The sequence below is a fragment of the Lipophrys pholis genome, assembly GCF_963383615.2.
Source record: "Lipophrys pholis genome assembly, chromosome: 3".
NCBI classification, from domain to species: domain Eukaryota; kingdom Metazoa; phylum Chordata; class Actinopteri; order Blenniiformes; family Blenniidae; genus Lipophrys; species Lipophrys pholis.
This window is the reverse complement of record NC_137627.1, coordinates 3,443,517-3,465,664: the sequence shown is the minus strand read 5'-3', so window position 1 is coordinate 3,465,664 and position 22,148 is coordinate 3,443,517. Positions and strand designations below refer to the sequence as shown.

The 22,148-nt window shown below is 41.6% G+C and overlaps 1 protein-coding gene across 1 annotated transcript in view; it reads right to left on the bottom strand.

Annotated features, from left to right (window-relative positions):
• lrrc75a (leucine rich repeat containing 75A) overlaps window positions 1-22,148 on the bottom strand; it is a 43,686-nt gene that overhangs the window by 7,425 nt on the left and 14,113 nt on the right. The window contains exon 3 of the mRNA XM_080459474.1: window positions 13,400-13,512. Within this exon, the coding sequence (XP_080315600.1) occupies window positions 13,400-13,512 (113 nt within the window). The remainder of the gene's footprint in view (window positions 1-13,399; window positions 13,513-22,148) is intronic.

The following is a 22,148-nucleotide window of genomic DNA, read 5'->3' as shown; positions in this document are numbered from 1 at the left end:
TGAGGCTGATGGGGCTGCCCACCGTGGGTAAATAGTCTCAAACCGCTTCCCACAGTGACCCTGGAGGCTTGTGCACAAACCATCTTCTCCTCTCTGAGTTCTGGCGTGATAATTAGTTAACACAGCTGGTGCATTACACGTGCTTTGAGAGACCGCTGATCTAATCGTGAGTGTCCACGCCTGCGACGCCCCCCCCCCCCGCCTTCAGTAGCGCCCCGTCTGGTGTGTCGGCAGCACTGCTTTCCCATGTATCCCCTCCCTCCCTTCACCACCCCGCAGAGCTTCTAATGCCGCTCATTTTAGAGCAATAAACAAAACACGAGAGCAAATTAAGGAGAGACGAGACATTGGGGGAGTTCGTCGTGTGTTTGGCTTCAGACCAGACTCCCACGCTCCAGAGAGACACGCCGAGGTCGACCACGACTCCAGTCGCTGGGACGAGACTCAGGAAGTCATCAGGGTCTTGCTTGGATAGAAATCTAACAAAGTAATGCTGCTTCTGTTGTGTATTAAGAAAACATTACCAATAGTATTCAACAATACTCTTGTTTTTTTACATCCCTTCTTCTAAGGCTAATGTTTATATGTGAAAACAGCAAAGGCACTCAGTCCCCAGAATGCAACACGTTTCAAATATCTGGAAAATGTAAACTTTTGTGAAACACGCTCTACTGATGAAGTCGACTTCAGACATTCAGTTTGAATGTTCAGATTCTGTTCTCTGCATGTCTGGCAGTGCTTTAAGGGTTTATGTGTGCACGGTGATCATTGTCATTACTTTGTCCTCTGAATGTCAAACCTTCCTGCATCATAAATGCAAAAACGTTGCTGTGTCCACGTCGAATCAGTCCATGGGAGGTAAAATAGGCCTCATCAATCCATTTATGGGAGAAAATTCTTATATTACAAAGCAGCAGATTGTTACAGTCTGATATATGCACTAATATGAATAATTCATGTTCAACCTTTCTGCTGGTGGAAATAGTTCAGGGATAATCAAGTGTATTATTCTTTTTCTTTTTTTTTTTAATCATGTCACTTTAGAAATCTGTCAGAGAAGCTTAAATAATGCAGCAAGCTTTAGTAAATGGCTCTGTTAAGTGGATTAGGACGGCATAATATAGCAACATATCGCAGAAACTCTCTTATTATTAATGTTTTCATGCATTTGAATTCAAAATGACAGGATTTCAAAGAAAACTGTAATTAACTGACAAAATATGGTGTGATTAACAAATTGGAATTAAAGTACAGACTGACTGATGGTGAAAGAGGCGTTAATTTGAAGAACAGATTGCGTACTGTACATTTGCTTCATGACATGCTCACCTGATGTTTCAGCCACGGAGCAGATAAATGGAAGATTTTCATCATAGAAAAATCTGCACCATATTAGATTTGTTTGAGTTATTTCAATGACAAATGAAACCCAGAACAAAAGCAAATAACAGATGATGGGACTTTTATCATGACACACAAATAAAGATCCGTTCACTGATGGTCTGATGACCTGCGGACCTTAAGCCGTCATAATTTCACAAAGAAAAATCTTAAATCTGTGAGTTTCTCCCTCTGCACTACGACGCAGGGACGCCGTCGTTGCTCACTTTTCATATCGCATCTCGCCAAATGTCACTTCTGCCTCGACTCGCGTTTGGCTCGTCATCAAAGGACTCATCTGTGTTTCACCTCCGTCCCTGGATCACCCTCCCTGTGTCTGCCTGCAAACATTTATGCATGTTTATGTGGTTTCTCCGCCCGACCTCAGGCTGCCCACTCGTCTCCCGATAGAGACTGCGGAGGTGAATTCAGGTGAATCCTCACCAGACAAGAGACGATATAAAGGGAGGAGGAGGAGGAGGCAGATTATACGGGGAGTTAAATATTCTGCCCATATTTCTCCTCTACCTTGCAGCCCCGAGATCATTTATCACGTCCTCGGCTGAAGTGCGAGTCCTCCTCTTCCTCTCGTTTCGTCTGTGACAGGGAAGGTGAGAAATATGAAGCTTTGTGTTGGAAATCTACCTGCTGGAAAAGATAATTCACAGAACAAATCCACATTCTGAGCCCGAAATATCACCGACTGATCAAAGTCTGCAGATTTAACTGCTTTATGCTGAGTCACAGTCCGAGTGATCGCCACAGATTACACTGAGGAGGAGGAGGAGGAGGAGGAGGAGGAGGAGGAGGAAGCAGAAGTCATCTGGCGGGAGTGTTTATGTGCGAAACACAATCTGGCAGCAGGCTCGTTGCTCTCTGTCAGTCCAGTTTGGACACCACTTCACAAAGCTGCCACATCTTCATCATCATCATCATCTGAAGAAACATTTTGCCTGCTGAGCCACTTCAGAGTCTCAGTCTGAATGACAGAATTTCAGGTGAATCATGGAACGAGTGCATTTGATCATTTTCATTGAGATGAGATCTGCTTGTTTACATATTTAACTCCCTCTCATTATATCAAAAAATAAATCAATATGGTGAAATAAAACTCCACGAAATATCAACAGACCTTCTAAAAATAACTCACACTCCTCTCTGATCAGTTTGTACAAAGATATAATCTAATGAAGGGAAGGAAAACCTCTGAATATTCATATTTCATGGTTTTAGATTGGCGTGAGATCAGTAAATTATAGTTTTGCAGCTTTTCCGGGGATATAAAGAGGAGAAAATACTGTAAAATAAGGCTCAATTTACACAACAACCAGTGAAAATGCATCGTTTTCATTTCAGCAAAGTTTTACATTTTCATTTAAAAATTATGTCTACAGAGACGCTGAAAGCAATGTCGTCATCGTACCAGGCCACGAGTAATGAAACCACAAACGCATGCACACCCAGAATAATACATTAAAAACATCAACAAGTACAGGGACATTCGTATGGACAGACCGCGGATTTAGATCGTAATGCTGAGTCAAAGTCACAGCTATGGTGGAAACAAGCTCAATAAAGCGTGTTTCTATCTCGTTTCCCGGTTCTGAAGGGCTCCAGTTTTTGCTCGGTTGATTACAATGATTGGTAGACGAGTCCTCAAAAGTGGAGGACCATCGACGAACGAAACATCGCCGCGAACGTCACTTCAAATCTGCTAAATGAAAAGTGAATCGGAGTTCACGGTGAGAGCAGAGACGATCATTCAGCTTCATCATGTGAAGAATGAAACCCAGTGACTGAGGCGGACGGCCCGCATTCAGTCGGCTCTGCACAAAACGTGTCTTTATGTGCGGTGGAAGCGTTATTCACTGAGCCCCAGGAGGTCAGTGGTCCAGTCAGGCGGCATCGGTCCCACTTTATCTCATTCAAATGGATCCGCGTGTGCATATTTATCCATGTCAATGAATTTAAAATGAGCTTTGTGTCGCACTCAGCAAAGGTTACATTTGAATTTCTTTGCTTCGCCTCGATACTCGAAGCTCCATAATGATCATGAAAAGAACATGAGATTGTTGTCCAGTCAACTAAATATTAATGTGTTTTGATCTGAGCAGCAAATCTGTCCAAATGGTCATTACCACAGGCGAGGACAAGGGCTGAAATGTAGACGTGGGGGGGAAAAAAAGACCTTAAGGCCTTGTTTACGTGTTTTCAAGTGAAAATGGAAAACTGTTGTTGTGTTTTGGGTGTTCGTTTATACGACAAAGGTGCTCTGAGATACTGAAAAGAAGTCAGGTTTAGAAAACGGCTCCCAAGGTGGAACCTTTAGAAACTGATCCGTCGCAGTGCTACTGAAACGACACTATACAAAAAACAAATAACAGCACCAACTAGTGGCCCAACGTGCCAATTACATGGGTTTCAGTGTTTCTACCGTTTCTGTCATCGGACATAATTTTCAAAACTTTGCCTTGTAAAGTCAGTAGTCAGAAACTACTGTGTGTACGTTTGTTGTTTAGTTCATAATGAAGTAAATAAGAACATATATGCTGTCAGGTGTCATTCAGTTACATATTTAAGAATGAAGAAAAAGGTCTGCACTGACTGTTTTGCACTCTTATAAAATATTTGAAGCAAAAGCGTTTAAAAAAAAAAAAAAAAAGTACATTTAGTCCCTGTTTACACGACACAATTTTTGCGTTTTTGTTTCTGTAAAGTTTTGCATCAGAACAGTTTTCATCTTGAGTTTCTTTTTCCAACAAATATTCTTTCTTCTTTTTTCAGAAAAACAAATGATGATATTTCACATGAAACTGTGATTACAGCAGTGAGAAACAGAGCAGAATAAATTGTTGCGTCATTGTATTCGACTATATTTTTCAGGTCAGGTTGCGGACCAGTGGTCAGACGGACTACCAGCCTGGAGTTTGAGACCTTTTGCACTAAAACCTCATCAATGCTCCACAAACACACAAAAAAACCAAACAATTTCAAACTATTTTTTCATTGCTTATCTTACACTCCTGTTACATGAGCTGTGTGACATTATACTTCCACTGGGGGCAACAGTGAGTCAACTGCCCCTGGCAACAATTTCTATGGCAACCGATGAGTAGTAGTAAAAATAAATAAATACAAGGGAGGTAGGAAAACAGTGGATTCATGTCCTAAGGTGCATGGTGTATACGTTTACAACAGTTATGTCTGATACCACCAAAACAGTACATCGTATGATATTACGCTAAATGTTTACTTTTGTACATGTCAGAACCAGCGCGTTTAGAGAAATTGCACATTTAAGTTCAACGAAGTCTCACTTTCGATGAGTATTTTCTCAGGTGTGAGTACTTCTAACGGCCTGGTGGAGATTGAGTTATTTCTCGGAGTTGTGACGTGAGAGGAAAATGTTTGGATGTGCTTCATTACACCGTCCGGACTCACAAACTGAAACTCTCAGTTTCTTCTCGGCCCTCTGAGAACGGCCCCAAAAAAAAAAAAAATCTATCAAAAGCACAATCTGTGTGAAACACCTCTTCTATTGGATTTCCCATCGGCTCTCGGCGGCGCTGCCTCGGTTGTAATCTATTGTATTTTTAGAAGCGGGTGCTGTTCTGTGTGCTGTGTGAAGCCAGCGGCGGGCTGATCTGTGGACGGCTCAGAGGGTGAGTCACAGGACGAGTCAGGAGGGGGGAAAAAAAAAAAAAAAAGAAGTTTGGATTAAAGACGGGCAAAGAAAATGAGACCAAGTGCTTCTGAAGTGCCGAGATTAATTTCAAAGCTTCATTATCTGGTAAGTTATAGGCGGTATTAATATTTAATGACTGAAGTTCAGCTCGCAGCTGGAAGAGGGCGACTCAAGGTCTCCACAAAGTGTAGGCGAGGAAGAACCGATGGGAGGAAAAACCAGAATAACTATTGACTATAATTATAAGATTGGAAAAATATAAAAATACAACAAGATACAAATGGAAGCAAAACTTGACGGTAGTTACGGCAAATTCAAATGCATGAACGTGCAATTAGCACATCTCATGCAGGATCTAATCAAATCTGTAAAGGCTAATATATATATATATATGTATATATATATATATATATATATCCTTTGCAAGTGGAGTTTAAATCACTATTACTCCTCGCTGGTAGAAGCTAAGTGGAGTGGAGAGGCGAAACCAGAGCCAGGAGGACAAATAAACAGGAAAAGAGAGATGCTGCACTTTTCAAATTCACATCCAGAAAATTTCAGACTGAAAAACATGATGTGGAGATGAGCAGTTCCAGGAATCACAATGAAGTCCCCAGAGTTTTTCTCTAAACCTTCCTGAAGTTGTTGACGGTTGGTCTGAGGGTGCAGTGGCCCTAAAGCAGGTGGAGGGACTGAGGTTTCCCTCAGGAGCTGCTGGTAACGCTCTGAATTACAAGTAGGTTTCTCTACAGCTGCTTTCGTCAACACAGCCTCAGCGCTGCTCTGCATGCAGCCACAGACGCCACCGCCGATGATCACAAGTAAAGTCTTCACAACAAACATCCGGGATGTTTGAGGCACCAAAAGATTTGCTTAGTTTTGGGAAAAAACTTTCCATATTTTGCTGTTTAAAAAACTAACAGATGCAATAAAAGTAATTGTAGTCAGACCTTCAGGCCCAAACTTCTGGATGATAGTTCCATTTATCGACCCCGACCTTCCTCCGTACAATAACGGGAGGGTTTACAGCAGAGGAGATATTCTAATATTGCGGGTTTGTTGAGAGTGACGATCGTCACTACCAATCAGCAGACGAGTGGAGGAACGATGCTTCACGCTCACAGCCACAGAGAGCGGCAATTATTAACTTAACGCTAAATAATCCGGAATTTCACAACAACTGAATGACATTGAAAGTCACAGCACTCACACTCTTGGTTCTAAAAACCCCCATCTCCCACATATATGCGCCAAACGATGTTGTTACTGTCCATCCTATTGTGCATGTGTAGAAGAACTATTTACTATGGCCGTGGTGCGCATGGACAGCAACAGCGAGATGGAGTAGCATCATTTTCAAAAACTTCCACCTTGGGAGCCATTTTCAAAAAGTAGCATTTTCATTGACTCTGAGCAACGTTGTCGTGCCAACGGACACCCACAACGCAACGAAAGTTTTGTGTTGTCACTTGAAAATGTTGTTTTGTGCGAAGAGCTTATCTTGGCTTGACTTGCTGTGTCACTGATTTTAACACTGCCCCCTAGTGGCCACAGGTCAAAAAACACTGAGCTACACACAGGGAAGATTCTTTCCCATGTTCTGTACAATCAAGCCTCTACATTTACTGTGCAGTGTCCAACACAAAAAAGAAAAAAGAAATAAATTCAGTTGGCCAAACAAATCTCCATCGGTTGCCTCATCAAAAGCAGTGACTTTAAGTTTGAAGACAAAGCATGGCGAGATGTCCTGTTCTGGGAATGGTGAAATACACACTTTTAATTTTCTTCAATGAAGTCGGCTCATTTCTATTGATTGATTTGTACAAAACGTGATCATAAAAAGGCAGATCTCACTGTGCTATTTACACAAACATTATTTAATAGTATTCCTTATAATTAGAACATCACCTTGCTCAGAATGTTGCCTATTTTGGTGACACGACCTATGTATTGCAAGCAGCCTAATGAGCAGGTATCAAAAGCTGCAGTTATTCAATGAGAAACGTCACAAACAGGAAGGTTGATCAGTTCCCCTGGGAGGAAAACAAGCGGTCATATGTTTGTGGCAATCAACTGTTGACGCTCCAAAAACAATTTGAGGCGACGTCCTTATCGTCCTGCTGAATGTGACTTTGGAAATTAGAAAGTCGAATGCTTTATAGTATTTTGGCTACTTCAGAATCTGTATTCATTTTCGCTGCTCTGTCTCTCCCCGCTCGCACAGACGGGAATAATGTATGTGAGGAGTCACATCTTGACCTCCTGGGCTTTTGCCTTCTGGTGGTGGAAGCGGGGGGGTGGGGGGTGGGGGGGATGAAGAGGAAAGAAAGCGTCCACACTCAGCTCCTCTCTCTCCTGGCTGTCTGATCACAGGTGGGAGGCAGCCAATAAATCTGTTAGTGCTGCAGCTGGCAGGACGGGTTGGCATCCAGCCAGTGAGACAGACCGGACAGGGTGGTGGAAAATAAATCGACTCTCGTAAGCCATGTGTGGGGAAGGGGGTGCCGAAGGTTTCCATGACAAACCGTGTCGTGGTCAAGCAAAAATTCAGTGACACCTCGTTTTTTCATGGTAAAAACCACAGGGATAAAAGACTCTCCAGTCCGATAGATGAATTTAGGTCCACAACCAAAAGGCAGATAGAGAGTCGGCTGTTTACAAGGTGGACCGACAGTCATCGTGCTGCCTGGCGGAGCTTTTACAGCTCGCTACTCCTCAAATCCAGTGACCGTCACAGTGAATGACATCCTGCTGCATTCACTTCGAAACGCCACGAGCAGAGTGAGTCGAAGTGTCGGGCAACGGCGCCCCACAGCCGACGTCTTAGCCAGCATGCCGCAATTTTACAGTGATTGCCGTGGAGCACGACCGTCCCCTAAAGCTGCTGCTCCCAGAGCAAAGTACGTACAGAACCCCTGTCAACCCCTGTCACAGGCCGCTGATCACTCACTGCTGGTGGAGCTGTGAAATGGGAAATAAGTTGTTTGGAGTATGAACAACACAAGTCGTCACAAAGTCACGTCAAGTCGCATCCTTTCAGATTCTAATTCAGAAAATCACTAAAAGCTGCACAAGTCACTCATATTATTCACATTGCGACTTGTGATTGGCTCAAGTCATGGAGGGACAAACTCCTTGTGTTGCACTCGGTACCTGAGCAAAAGAGTAAAGAATTGTGTAATCCATTTCTTTGCTACTTGCAGCAATGGGTTATTACAATAAGCATGGACCTCGATCAACAAGCCACTAATAGATTCCTTGGGGAACACCGTCCACGGGTTCATTTGAAGGTACTGACGGCAAAATCACTTGAGACAATGAAAGGACAAGATCAAGAACTGTCAATCAAGTTGGATCATCAAGCGACACGATGCATGTCCCTACCTAAAGGTGTGGGTAACCAGATCTTAAACGTAAGTGACGTTTTTCAAAGGGGTTATAAAATAGACGCAGAAGCTGGGGACCATTTGGAAGTATGGTGAACGGGTTGACCATTAACAGGCTATTAAAGTAAACACAAAAGTCAGTGGAGACACTCACTAACATACAAAAGCTGCAGCTTTCAAATTGGAAGCATCGGGATAAACCTTCTTTCGGGACATTTGGTAATGCCAGCCCCAGTGTCCCGAAAGAAGGTTTATCCCGATGCTTCCAATTTGACAGCTGCAGCTTTTGTATGTTAGTGAGAGTTGGTGTCTCCACTGACTTTTGTCTTTACTTTAATATTTTCGAAAAGCCCAGATCAGAAATGCAGTCTGGGAGCAGATGGACAACCGATTGAGATCCACTCACATAATATATGTTCAATATAATCTCATACAATCTTCAGATAAGATGTTTGTAGTAAGCACGAGGCCCTTGCACAAAACTCCACCTAAACCGATGTATTTGTTTCCTAATTCATGTAACTTCACGCCTGTGTGTGTTTGCCCTGTGATGGTTGCCGACCCGTCCAGGGTGCTTCCTGCTCTCGCCCATTCTCAGCTGACATTGGCTCCACTGCCCTGGACAGTATTAGGCAGTATAAAAGATGGATGTTACTTTCCATTTGCCTACTCAATCTTCAGCCAATACTTCAAATAGTTGTGGCAAGCAGTGAGTTTGTAGGATAGTCAAAACTGACCCTAAAGAGTTAGGAAAATGTGTTTTATGAAAGATAATTTTTTTTTTTTACATCTACAAAGACTGGTCATTGTATAAACTGAGTTAAACTGAATTTTTTAATTAATGGCCAAAGTCAGTTTTGGACCAAAATTAATTTTAGTCATGAACTTATTTTGGTAATTAGCCTCATTCATTTTCCAACAGATCATGTTGCTTTAATCACAATATCGTGTTTTTTAAGATATCAAATCTTTTATATGTGGTTCAGGTTTTTTTTTTGGTTTTTTTTTAAACTTGAGAAAATGACCAAAGCTTTTAGTTTATGAAGGTGAAGACATCAAATATAAGCAATGAAAGAAAATGGTTTATAAATAATGAAAAAGGACAGCCGTGATAACAGCGTTTCCTTTACCCTGGACATTATGGCATCGCGCACGTTTCAAGTCCTTCTATCAAAGTCGGCAGCCGTGCAATTCCTCGGCAGGAACTCACAGCTGGACGGAGACGCTTCGCTGAGTGATCACACACTGAGACACAGGAGCTTTCCTCCACCATCCAGATCAATCCTCACGACTGATCATGGAGGCTCAGAGGTTAAAAGCACACACCGTGCCCATTATAAAGACGGGGACAGGCCTAACATTGGTGACGGAAAAGTTATGTTGAGGGTGACTAGTTACGTCAAGTAATTGGTAAAACTTTTAAAGAAACAATTCATGATTTTCAGCACATCCCTATCAAAGCATTGCCTTGCCTTGCCTGGACCTTTCCAGAACATATTAAACCTTTGTAATTACAGTGACCATTGTTTTTTTAAGGACAATGAAAATGCAGAAAAACCAACCTGGCAACAAAAAAAGCGAAATTAAAGTGGGATTAATATTAACAGGTGCACACAGACTAAAGGATTCAGAAACGTCTCTGCCTCCCTACATTTCCATACAGCGTTCAGATTTCGTGATGAGCCAGAAAACGAATGAAATATCAATAAATGGAGAGGATTTATCACAGGAGCATGGATAATGCTCGGTGCAAGTGAAAAGAGTCTCTGCATAAATTCTGTGGGGAATATATATATAAATCATGCCAAGTGAGGGTTTTACCATGACTTTAGTCAGAAGAGATTTTGTGGAGAATCGAGCCAGTGTTTCATGATTCACCTCTTCATATGCAGAGATTTCTCCTCCGGGGAGACCAACGTGACCAGCATTGAGATGTTCCTGTTGTGTGTAGGGAATGTGTGCAGATGGAGTCGATCTCGTGTCTTTGCTCCGTCTCTCCTACGGCTAATCACTCTACCCGGAGTTCACGACGGCCTCGGGCGCTGATTAAATCCACAATTACTGAAGACGATTAGCAAGCTCATTTTCTTTCCCATCTTCGACTGTCGTGCAATTCCATTTAAGGTGAGCTGGATTCTTGTTGTTTAACATTAGATAAGACTCAAGTTTACGTCAAGTTTAAGAGTAGAAAGCAAAGTGTGATTCAGTGGTTCTACTGCCCAAATATGTTTGACATGTAGACGGATACAGAAAGAGTCGACTGTCCGTTTTCTGGTCATGGATGCATAGCAAAGAGAGTAATACCACTGATGGCCTGTTGGGGGCAGTGTAGCCCATTTTAGACCAGAGAACGGAGCAAAGAAGACAACAAGTGGACGTGTGCTGGACACAAGTGTATCTGCAAGATGATCTCACCTGGATATCAGAGCAAAGCAGCTTCAGATGACTTGTGTCAGAAGTTTAGAAAGGTCTTCAATGGCAAAGTTGAAAACATAATGTCATGAATTATCCCCATAGACCAAATCTTAAATATAAGGGACATGAATACTCATTTTACAAGTTTTGAATCTGTTTCATTGACGTTTGGATTAGAAACATCGACCTACATGAAGCGAACAACCTCTACTGCCCTCTACTGGATGTATATGTATGTAGTAATGAAACTCATGTACTCTGTTACACTAACTTCGGAAACTTTTGGATGAACTGTACTTGTGGGAGTTGTTTGATTGCTATCAACATTTACTTGAGTACAATTCTGAAGAAAAATGCAACTTTTACTGTGTTGCTTAAAGCAGCTTGCTACCGTTAGTTCTGACTGGAATACATATAATCAAAAACCCTCATTGTTTTGCTCTCGCGGGGAGATTTCCTATTAATGACCGGTCACCTGACTCCGACCAATCGGACAAAGCAACACAGAAAAAACAAGCTCTCCCCGGAAGCAGGAAGGAAAAAACGTTTCGATGTCTATAATCCTCACTGAGTGAATCCCTTTAGGACTGAGAAAGATGAAATGCGAGCTTCAGCAGCGAAAAATCAACAAATCCAAACATGGTACACAAAGAAAAGCAGCCAAAGTCTTGGCGGGCCAGCTGAGGAAATGTCCCTCATCACCATAACCGCAGCGTAAAAACGTACGGAATCAAAACCAACACAGATGTTTTTCAGAGGTTGTAAATCACATTGGTCATACCTCATTAACTGTTATCATAAACTCATCCCAGCATATTGTGCGATCTGGGAAACATGCCTGATATTCCATATGCATGAAGGCAAACACGCTAAATGGATGATATGTGTTCATTTGCATGTCTGTCAGACTCAATCTTCAGTGTTTCTTGTAAACCTAAGAAGGTTTTCTACATGTTAGATGGATGATTGAACCGACTGTGTCCATGCGTGGTTACCAGAAGACACCCCGATTTGTGCTTATATAGATCAAATATACAGAATAAACTGACATCTGCTCCAACAACCTTTAATCAGACCTTGATTTATAAAAGCAGCTCCTCTAAATTAATTTAAATCATTTCCAGATGAACTGCACTTGTATTGTCAGAAGATAATGAATTAATCCACAGTCATGCAGGACTCTCATTCACTTGAAATGTAATAAAAAAAACTAGTTGTTCTGTTTTCTAGTTGAACGAATACAAAATCTGACAGTGGAAAGTGGAAGCACCATCAGGCACAGGTTTGGCACCAAGTGCTCTCAATCAGCTCATTAACTGAGAGCTGGATCCGATATTTCATTATGGAGAAAGTTTTACAGAATCCAAACACGAGTCGTCAGCTGAGCTGGAGAAGCAGATGGATTACTTACTTATACTTGAAGGCTGATTTGCATATTGTGAAGCGCTGTTGTGTAGAGCCGATAAACACGAACCACACTTAAAGACCCAGCTTTCCAGTCTTTTTACCTCACGAGGATCCTTCATTATTGGTCTCTGACGTCCAACAAGGTGATGCCCCAGATGTTTTGCTTCATATCGGTATGAAACATCACAGAGTGGAGAAGCTCCACATCCACATCTGGTAGACTGACATCCGTCGCCTCCACCTGAGTTAATGTAGCGTCTGTAGGCACATGTCCATCCTTTCCTTTCTGTAATTATTGCCTTTTTGCTGCGTGCCACATTTCCAGGTGTGGTCGCAATCCAGGTGAACGGAGAAGGAAAACCCAGCAGATCAGCATCTTGTGAAACCGTCTGAACAAGCACTTTAAGTCACTTTAATCACCTTTCGGCTTCATTCTGAGGCTCAGTTTGACTTCCAAAAAGCCATCTGGACTATTTGTACGCTCCTACATGCATCGCGCTGCTGTTTGATTTGAGTATGTATTAGTATTCATGTGCACTTAAATAGATTAACTATTTTATTCATGTATATTTATTGCTGCCACAGAGGATGCTGAAACGAAATTTCACCACAGTTAACACTGTCTTTTAACATTGCTTTCATTCAGAGTGTCTATTAAGAACTATTCTATTCTATTCTATTCTATTCTGAGGTGATGGTCGGTAAATCCAGCTTTTACTCCCATTTTCACATGATTGGAGACTTTTAAAATAAAGCCTCTCTGGGAACGGACCGCAGACTGACGGGCGCTCTGAATTTATGAAAAACAAGACAGCTGCTAACGTTTGTGTGAAGATGAGGAATAAAAGAGAGGAAGAGGCAAAGTGGTGAAGGCGACACTGACACGACTGATTTCATCTCCTACTGCGCTCATGAGAGCCAGAAAACACAAACTGAGACGTCAGGAGACGCAAAGGGGCAGCAGATGATGACACAGTGGTGACACACTGAGATGTTAAAAGAAACAGAGCACACACACACACACAGAAACACACGCACACACACACACACACACACACACACACACACACACACACACACACACACACACACACACACACACACACACACACACACACACACTCACCAGGCCTGAGGTTTCCTCTTCAGCAGACCCTGCCTCCTCCACCGAGAATGAGGGCTGAGGTGGTAGGTCAGCTGACGACAGACCTTCTCCATCGCCCCCAGAGAGTCCCCCTCCTGTAGGACACACACACACACACACACACACACACACACACACACACACACACACACACACACACACACACACACACACACACACACACACACACACATTTGTGAAAACAAGCAAACAGGCAGATATATAAACAAGAGTTAAAAAAAAGCTATAAAGGAATTATAAAAAAAAATTAAATATTAATAAAATATATAAAATGGAACAAACTGAATAAGCAAGCAAACCTGATTTGTAAACCTGAAATGTATAAACCTGAATTTATATACCTCCAAAACCTTATTTATTAGCGCAAACAACAATGCATACAGACAAATAAATAAAAAAGAGAACAAGCAATTTAGAAATTATCAAAAAAAATTATATTAAATCAAAAGGATAAACAAAATAGACAATAAAGGAATTAATACATTCAGACAACCACAACCAACAAACAACCTGAATAAAATATTGTAGCTAAAGAAATGTCTTAGCTCTAAGCTGAAGAAAAATAAATAAACTAACTAACCGACCAACCAAACAAACAAGCAAGCCAAAATATAAGAATTCTTAGTAATAATAAATCAATATTTATTGATTCATCTACCAAACCTGATTTATTTATATAATTTCTAGTTAATAACACAAAACAAATACATATTATTAAATAAGAAGAAATAAAATAAGGAGCAACCAACTGACCCAAATAAATCAATAACTAGATAGTAGATAGTGTTGTGATACTGTCGGTTCTAGAGAGGTGAACACACTGGAGGGGAGAAATGTCATGTCAGACACATCACCACCACAGAATAAGACGCCAGTGAAGCGTCACTGCGGCAGCTGATAGGACAGGACGCAATTAAAGGATCCGAAGGCCAGTGGAGCGAGGAATTAGCAAACACACTCTATGTCTGCGTGCGAGCTGTTTGATTGGCCGTCCACAATCACACTTTATCTGAGTGACACTACGTTCAGTCTGAGTCACAAAGCGTGTGAACCTCACGATCGTGCGGCGTGTACAGCAATCAGGCTAGCACGGCGGAAACAAGATTTCCCCTGGTGACTCGGGTCATCTGGGCACCTGTGCATGACTGATGGGGGGGGGGGGAGGAGTGGAGTCGTGAGCGAGTGACGCCTGCTGCTGGTGACGCACAATAACTGCTAATCTGAAACAGTCTGTAGAGAAGACAGGCCCACCGCCTCATCGTGTAACCCAGACAACTACAGTCACCAAGCCTGCTGTGCTACATTACACAACAAAAACGTGGCACATTAGCTTTTATGAACCAATAACAACAAAAGGAGAACAGACCGATAAACTGCTGGCATGTATGCAGCTGCACGGAAGGAATCCCAACATTACCGAGGGGACGCTAATGCTAATCACATGCTAATGCTACTTATAGTGGGACATTGTTTATGCTGCTGTCAGGAGAATTGTGTTGGTTCAGGATGAGTGAAGGACAAGAGTTTAGTGCAACAGTAATGCGCAAGATTTTGGGCTAATGCTAACAGCCATTATTCCAACATTGGTTACTGTTTTATTTTTAAACAGTTTTGTCTGTTGCTTACTGAGAAATGGATTAATCTAGAGGGCGTCGATTTTGCCAGGCAAAAATAAAATAAAAGCTTTGGTCATTTTCTCAAGTTTAAAAAAAAAATAATAATAACCTGAACCACATATAAAAGGTTTGATTTCTTAAAAAACACGATATTGTGATTAAAGCAACATGATCTGTTGGAAAATGAATGAGGCTAATTACCAAAATGAGTTCATGACTAAAATTAATTTTGGTCCAAAACTGACTTCGGCCATTAACAGGCAGCTCAGTTAGTGGGAGGAAGATGCTCTACGATCTGGATGTTAGCTATCTGATCTGTGAGCCTGAGTTATCCCATTAACCAACCATGAGAGCCTTCCAGGTAATGCTGGAAGTGTTCAGTCAGGTGGACATCAGGTGTGCAGGTGTCCTTTAGCAGATGGTGAAGCGACAAAGAAGAGCAATATTCCGGAGCAGCACCTGCCTCGCTCGGTAAGATGCCTGAAGGCAGCAAGTGGAAGGTGAAACAGAAAAACAGCAGGTGTGGGCGTCAATAAGTGTCTTCCCGCAGGGCAGAGATAACAACAATAATAATAATAATAATAACAATAATAAAAAGGGAAGGTTCTTTCATTTCTATGGCTGCCAAATGAATTTCTCATTTGTCAAATTGAATGAGCGATAATGATAGCCTGGGAGAAACTGTGAAGATGTTTCAGCAATTGTGTGTGTGTGTGTGTGTGTGTGTGTGTGTGTGTGTGTGTGTGTGTGTGTGTGTGTGTGTGTGTGTGTGTTCGTTCAGACAGTGACACACACAGAGGATAAGAAAGAGTTGAGGACACTGTATTCCTCACGTCTGCAAGAATTTCAGATTCTGAGGAAATAAGAACCTTTTTTCCATCTTCCCATGTCTCAGTGCTGAGCTTCCCAAACACTTCCCCCAAATCATAACTGACCATCACTAAGATCCTGTCCAGAAGCTAAAGACCTTCGGTTTGTGAGTGTTTTACAGGCGATCTGATGAAAACAACTCAGTGAGTAACATCGCCATCATGAACATACATATGAACATATGTATGCCATTTTTTGATTCTCTTTAGCTCACGTTCTCTACTTAACATGAATAAAATAGGCACTTTGTGTAAATACATTCAGTTCTTTTCATTATCGAATGACATTTGCACCAAAAAAACTGAAATTCTTAAAAGTGATCCCTCGCTTTATTATTGCTCCATTTGACTCGTATTGACATCAGAAGCTTTTGAATGTTCACAGTGGCCTTGCAGTAAAAGCACTGAGAGGAGACGGGAGGGTTTTCTTTAGACTGACATGATATTAAAGCTCCCCTCAGTTGGCTGTTGCTCTGTTGACATTTTAAGCGTCAATATCGAAGCACTTACTGGTAATCTGAATGTTCAGGTAAATATTTTTGTCTTGGTATAGTGCAGCTGAGCGGTATCGACATGTACAGCCGGAGCGGCCTGGACGCATTGATAAAGCTGCACGACATGGATTGTGTAGAAACGAGTGACGGGGAGGTCGGGTCAATGAAAAGAAAAGAAGCAGCTTTACTGGACAGCTTTTTCGACATTTCCTCCTTTCCTACTCCCTGAGAATCACTCTTTCCCCTCTCCTGCTCGTTTTTCTCCTCCTCCTCCTCCTCCTCTTCCTCCTTCTCCTTACATTATTGATATAGAACACATCCACCAGCCTTTCCAGTCTCCAGAGGACCGACGACCTCTCCTCCCCTTCTCTCCTCCCTTTCTCTCCCCTCTTGGTCACGTTTTTATCCGTCTGCTTCATCTCTCCGTCTCTCCCCTCCAGGCTGATGGAGTTTTGGTTTGCACAGCACAAATGGTTGGCATTACTTCAGGCCTATTTTTCACTCCGACCCCGCCGCACTTTCTGCTGATGAATCGCCGGGATAATTCTTCTTTATTGCTCCCGTTTCCAGCGGTCAGGAGGAGGTGGCGAGAAGACCAGGCAGAGAGCTGACTCATAGATTTGGTTTGTTCTCAGGAAGGAAATGGAGCTGCTCCACCAGATTTCCTCCACTGACTGACGATAAAAAAACTAAACGTTTGAACCGAGGTTGTTCTTTAACACTGAGGAAATAAGCTGTCAGGAATAACTTGGCAGTTTCTCCGCTAAAAAGAACCTTACCTACTATATTTTCTGGACGATAAGTCACACTTTTTAATCGTTTGGCTTCTCATGTGCCTTCAAAATATACTTGGTAAATACCATATGTGACCACTGGATGTCACTGTATGACCTCCATACTACTGTATTTGAAAAGCCAAAGAGAAAAAAATTCAACGAGCACTCATAGTGGGTTAGCCTAGCTTAGCACACAAGCTAAAAAACTGAAATAAAATATTTCAAAAACTTAAAACAGAAGAACATTTTCCACCATGTCACAAAAACAGGATGTTAAATACTCACACAAAGAAAGTGTAACCCCCAAAAGATTGTTTTTGTAGAATGATCTGCATATTTGATCACTTTCTTAGCAGTTTGTGCCTAATGCCAAGCTAACCGGCTACAAAAAAAACCCATAAATTCTTTAATTAAAGATGATTAAATATGCTGCACAAATTTAAATGTCTTTTACACCAATGTGACTTCTATATGTTTTATCCTCTTCATTTTTTTGAAAGCTACCCATTTATATTCAGGTGTGACTTATAGTCCAGAAATTACGGTATATTGACTCTTGTTCATTGACGGTCTTGTTGGACGACACAAATGAAACATATCCTTGTTAAGCAGCAGAATCAAAACAGAATAAAGCCTGGAAACTAGATCGGGTAACTCCTCGAGGACGAAGCCGCAAACACGATCTGCTGATCCCAGCGATCCTCCACCTTCACGACACCCTCCATGACCTCCAGCTGCTGCAGCTGACCTTGCAGAGGCAGCCACGGCAGCCGGAACGGCAGCCATTTTGTACTTCCACATTCAATTTTTAATGAGAAAGCTACCAGTTTCATGATTTTTGTGTTCGCAGCTTTTCTAGAGATAGATGGAGAAGAAAAGTGTGTTTTGAGAGAATTGTTGTGTGCGTCAGAGAGCAAAACAGGAAAAGTGAGGAAGTAGAAACATGGATGACACTCCAAAAGTCCTGCAGACTTTATTTTGAATCAGGAAATCATTGTGTTTGGGTTTTTTTGTGAAAAACTTGTCACATCTCATTGTGTGGCTGTGGCTCAGTGTTTTGAGTATTTGTTCACTTTTGAGCCTGACTCTGGTCTTTTCAGAGGAATTAATGTTCCTACTTCCTTTCTGCTCCCCATTCTGCATCCTGAGCATGACTTTTCAACTCTTCTCTGTTTTGTGTCAATAAATCCTAACTTCAGTTGTGATCCATGGAGCCGCTGGAGGTCACCTGCTGGATCTGTCACCTGCTAAAGCTCTCAAACCTGAATCTGTAACCCTATTCTGTAAGCATTGACAACAACTGTTTGATTGGCCTGGCAATATTCAAATGAGGTGGAAACGATCAATTCGGTCTCCTTCGTTATTCGGCCGCTGTACGGTTATCGATCATTCATAAATCACTCGAGCTTTGGTGTCTCACACTGACAAGAGTCACACACACAAACACACACACAGCAGTTGAGCCCGTCATTGTTTGATTTCAGCTCATCTTAAATTGTGTTTTTTCTTTCCTCACCTGGAATAGAAATGTCAGCGGACTCATCTGGATGAGTTAACTGTGATGTCAACGTGAGTTCGAACTGCTGAAGAGAAAAATTAGAAGAAAGAGGAGGCGACTGACAAAGAAATTAACAAAACCGAACAACTGGAACTGTAAGTTATTTCAGGGTCAATCAAAACGCACTTTAAAAAGCAGATTCATGAATCTTCATACATGAAATAATTAAAATCAGACATAAAATTAACCCTTTTTATGACACTAGTTTTGAGTATTTTCTTCTTGTAGAAGTGCTTGGTTATAATGGCCCTCTTTGGCAGTGAGGCTGAAGTCTTTCCTTCTGAATAACAATCAAGTTCCATCCCCGCCTTAAATAAATAAGCATCAACTTGCAGTTCTGGAGCCTATTTTTCATATTTGCCTCATGAATTGATTATTTTTAACGAGGAAGAATGAGGAAATGCCACATGCTGACCGTGAACATGCCAGTTAATAAGATGTAAATATAGATATCGTGAAACAAACAGCTTGAGAATCGCCGCATGTTGCATGTGAACATATGGAGGAGTTGTTATTGTTATTTCACAGTGTTACATATCATATTATAGAAATCTGGGGGGATAAAAATAAATTATTTCAAGCTGAAAAAACTCCCAGATACAACTCGGCGACGTGATTTCAGCCGTCAGCAGCTTGGAGATTCTTTAATATTAATGAGAATCACAGACATAAGGCAGACCAGAACATGGCCGTGTAGATGTGAAACTTTTCTGAAACTAAAACACAAAAAATCAATGTGTTCTAACTTCAAACGTTATGTAGATTAAATGTGAATGTTGTAATCTTCTTTTAATTTCGCTTAATCGCAGACTTTTTTTTTTAAAATGACTTTTATCTCTTGCCTAAAAAAACTAAACTAAACTAAAACAGCTCAATATAAAAGTGACTAAAAATGTCTAATATAGATCAAGCTGCTGTATAATCAACCATAAAGGATAAACAATCACAAAGCTGCTAAAAGAATTAGATGGGCTAAAATGGTAAAACCACAAAAAATTCTGAAAGGTCAAAAGTCAAAGAAGAAAAACTTGAAAATAACTAGAAACAACTAAAAGTGAAAATAAAACCCAGCTAAAACATCAAAAAGTCAAAATCCCTTAAAAATGGCTAGTAAAAAAGCCATTACCTAAAACAGATGAAATAAATCAAAGGTTCCAGTTTTTGTCTGTGTAAACGTGCTCATGCCCACCATGGCCAAGGAAAAGTTCTTCTGCACATGTGCGAAGCCGAAAAAGTCCCCAGAGGAGACACTAGTCCTCCTGTATAAAAACCCTCACCAGGATAAATCACCAATCAAATCTGATTCCTTTGTTTCCCCACCTCTCCTATCGTTAGACCCACGGCCGGGTTTTGTCATACTAATACATATTTTCTATATTCAGGGAAAAACTATAAATTCAATCTTTTAATCTCTGATAGCTTTGTCCACTGACAACCCCCCCCAACCCCCCCCCACCCCCCCCACCCCCCACCCCAACAGGCTGACATTTGGATGATATTCTCGAGATTACAAGTCTGAAGTGGCAAAGTTAAACCACGCGATCAATTTATTTGAGCCACATGACCTTCAACGTGATGAAAACTCTGTTGATGAAGCCCGAAGGGGCAAAATACCAAGAAGGTTTTTCACCTGAATCCTTCAGGGTCTGATTTACTTGGGATCCTAGACAAAGAGGGACATGCTCACGCAAAAAGATTGTGCTTTAGGTTTACGTTCATGTAGACGCAAACTCACTTAAAGCTTTGCCTGTCATATCTTGGAGTTTGACGTGTTCGTGGAAGAAGTTACCGAACACAAAGAGACAAAAAAAAAGAAAATCAAATCAAATCAAATTCAGAAAATGTTGCAGAGGCTCAGAAGGTTCGCAACATAGGAAGAATCTTATAATAAATTTCTGAAATAAAAAGTTATGGGGGGCCAGTGGAGGAAATGACGTTTCATCACAATAACAGCAGCTTGCTTGTTAAAGGGTTAATAGATTCACACCCTTTCAAACAAAAAGCCAAAGCAACCACACATGTCTTTTTAGCAGAAACTCCTCCAGGGATTTCACAAGGTCTGGAATCCCCAATATTTAATACTCATCAGGAATTATGTGGTGCATCTGTCAGACTCAATCCTCAGTACTTCCTGGTAATTCTGAGAATTTTTATACGGTTATAGTTCAGTTATTTCAAGAGTCAAGACCTTCAAATAAACTCCAATACAAGCCAGCTAATATTTGGATGGATGGATGGATGGATGGATGGATGGATGGATGGATGGATGGATGGATGGATGGATGGATGGATGGATGGATGGATGGATGGATGGATGGATGGATGGATGGATGGATGGATGGATGGATGGATGGATGGATGGATGAAGCAATGAGCAGCTGCAGAGACAAAGCAACGAGGTTTTCTGCTGCTTTAAGTCGTGATTCATGTGTCACCCTGCTTAGCTGGAGTCACACAGCAATGAAAAGACCTTTCACACACTCTATAGAGGCTGCGTGTGTGTGTGTGTGCGTGTGTGTGTGTGTGTGTGTGTGTGTGCGTGTGTGTGTGCGTGTGTGTGTTTACTATGTGTTTGAGACAGTATTTACATGAGCAAGGGTATATTTGTGTGGTTGTGCATGTCTTTTCATGCAGCTAAAATGCATTAGGTTAATCTTTATCCGTGTTCTAAATATAAACACAGGTGTATTGGTGTGTGTGTGTGCATGTGAGTGCGTGTGCGTGTGCGTGTGTGTGTGTGTGAGACAGGAAGAAGATCACACAGAAGCGGATTCACTGAATGAGTTCAGCTGAAATTCCAAAAATCCTGGAGTTTCCTCTTTGGGAAAGTGAGCGTTGATTTGGTGTTCAACACACACACACACACACACACACACACACACACACACACACACACACACACACACACACACACACACACACACACACACACACACACACACACACACACACACACACACACACACACACACACACACACACACACACACACCTGTGTGTGACTCCAGGTTAATGATGCTACAACTTGTAACCAACAAGCTTGTTTTCTATTTCAACGAGTCCCTACTGCAGCTGCTGTATTTTATAACAACTAACGGTGGGACTCGATGTAAAATAGTAAACTAATGAAGTCATTTTTCTTTTTTTTGAACTGATCAATACATTTTAAGTGACCAAACTGCCTTATATTTTTGCCATTAACTTGCATCACCCAATAATTCTGACATCAAGTTGAGGACTGACGGAGCCCACCAGCCTGGAGTTTGACAGCCCTGAGCTTCTATCTCCCACAGAGCATAATGTCAGATTTCTCAGTCTGAAAGTACTTTTATAAAGTGTTGATTTGAGCCAGGGTGTTTGTCTACCTGCAGGAGTGAATCAGAGAGCCTGAGAGTGA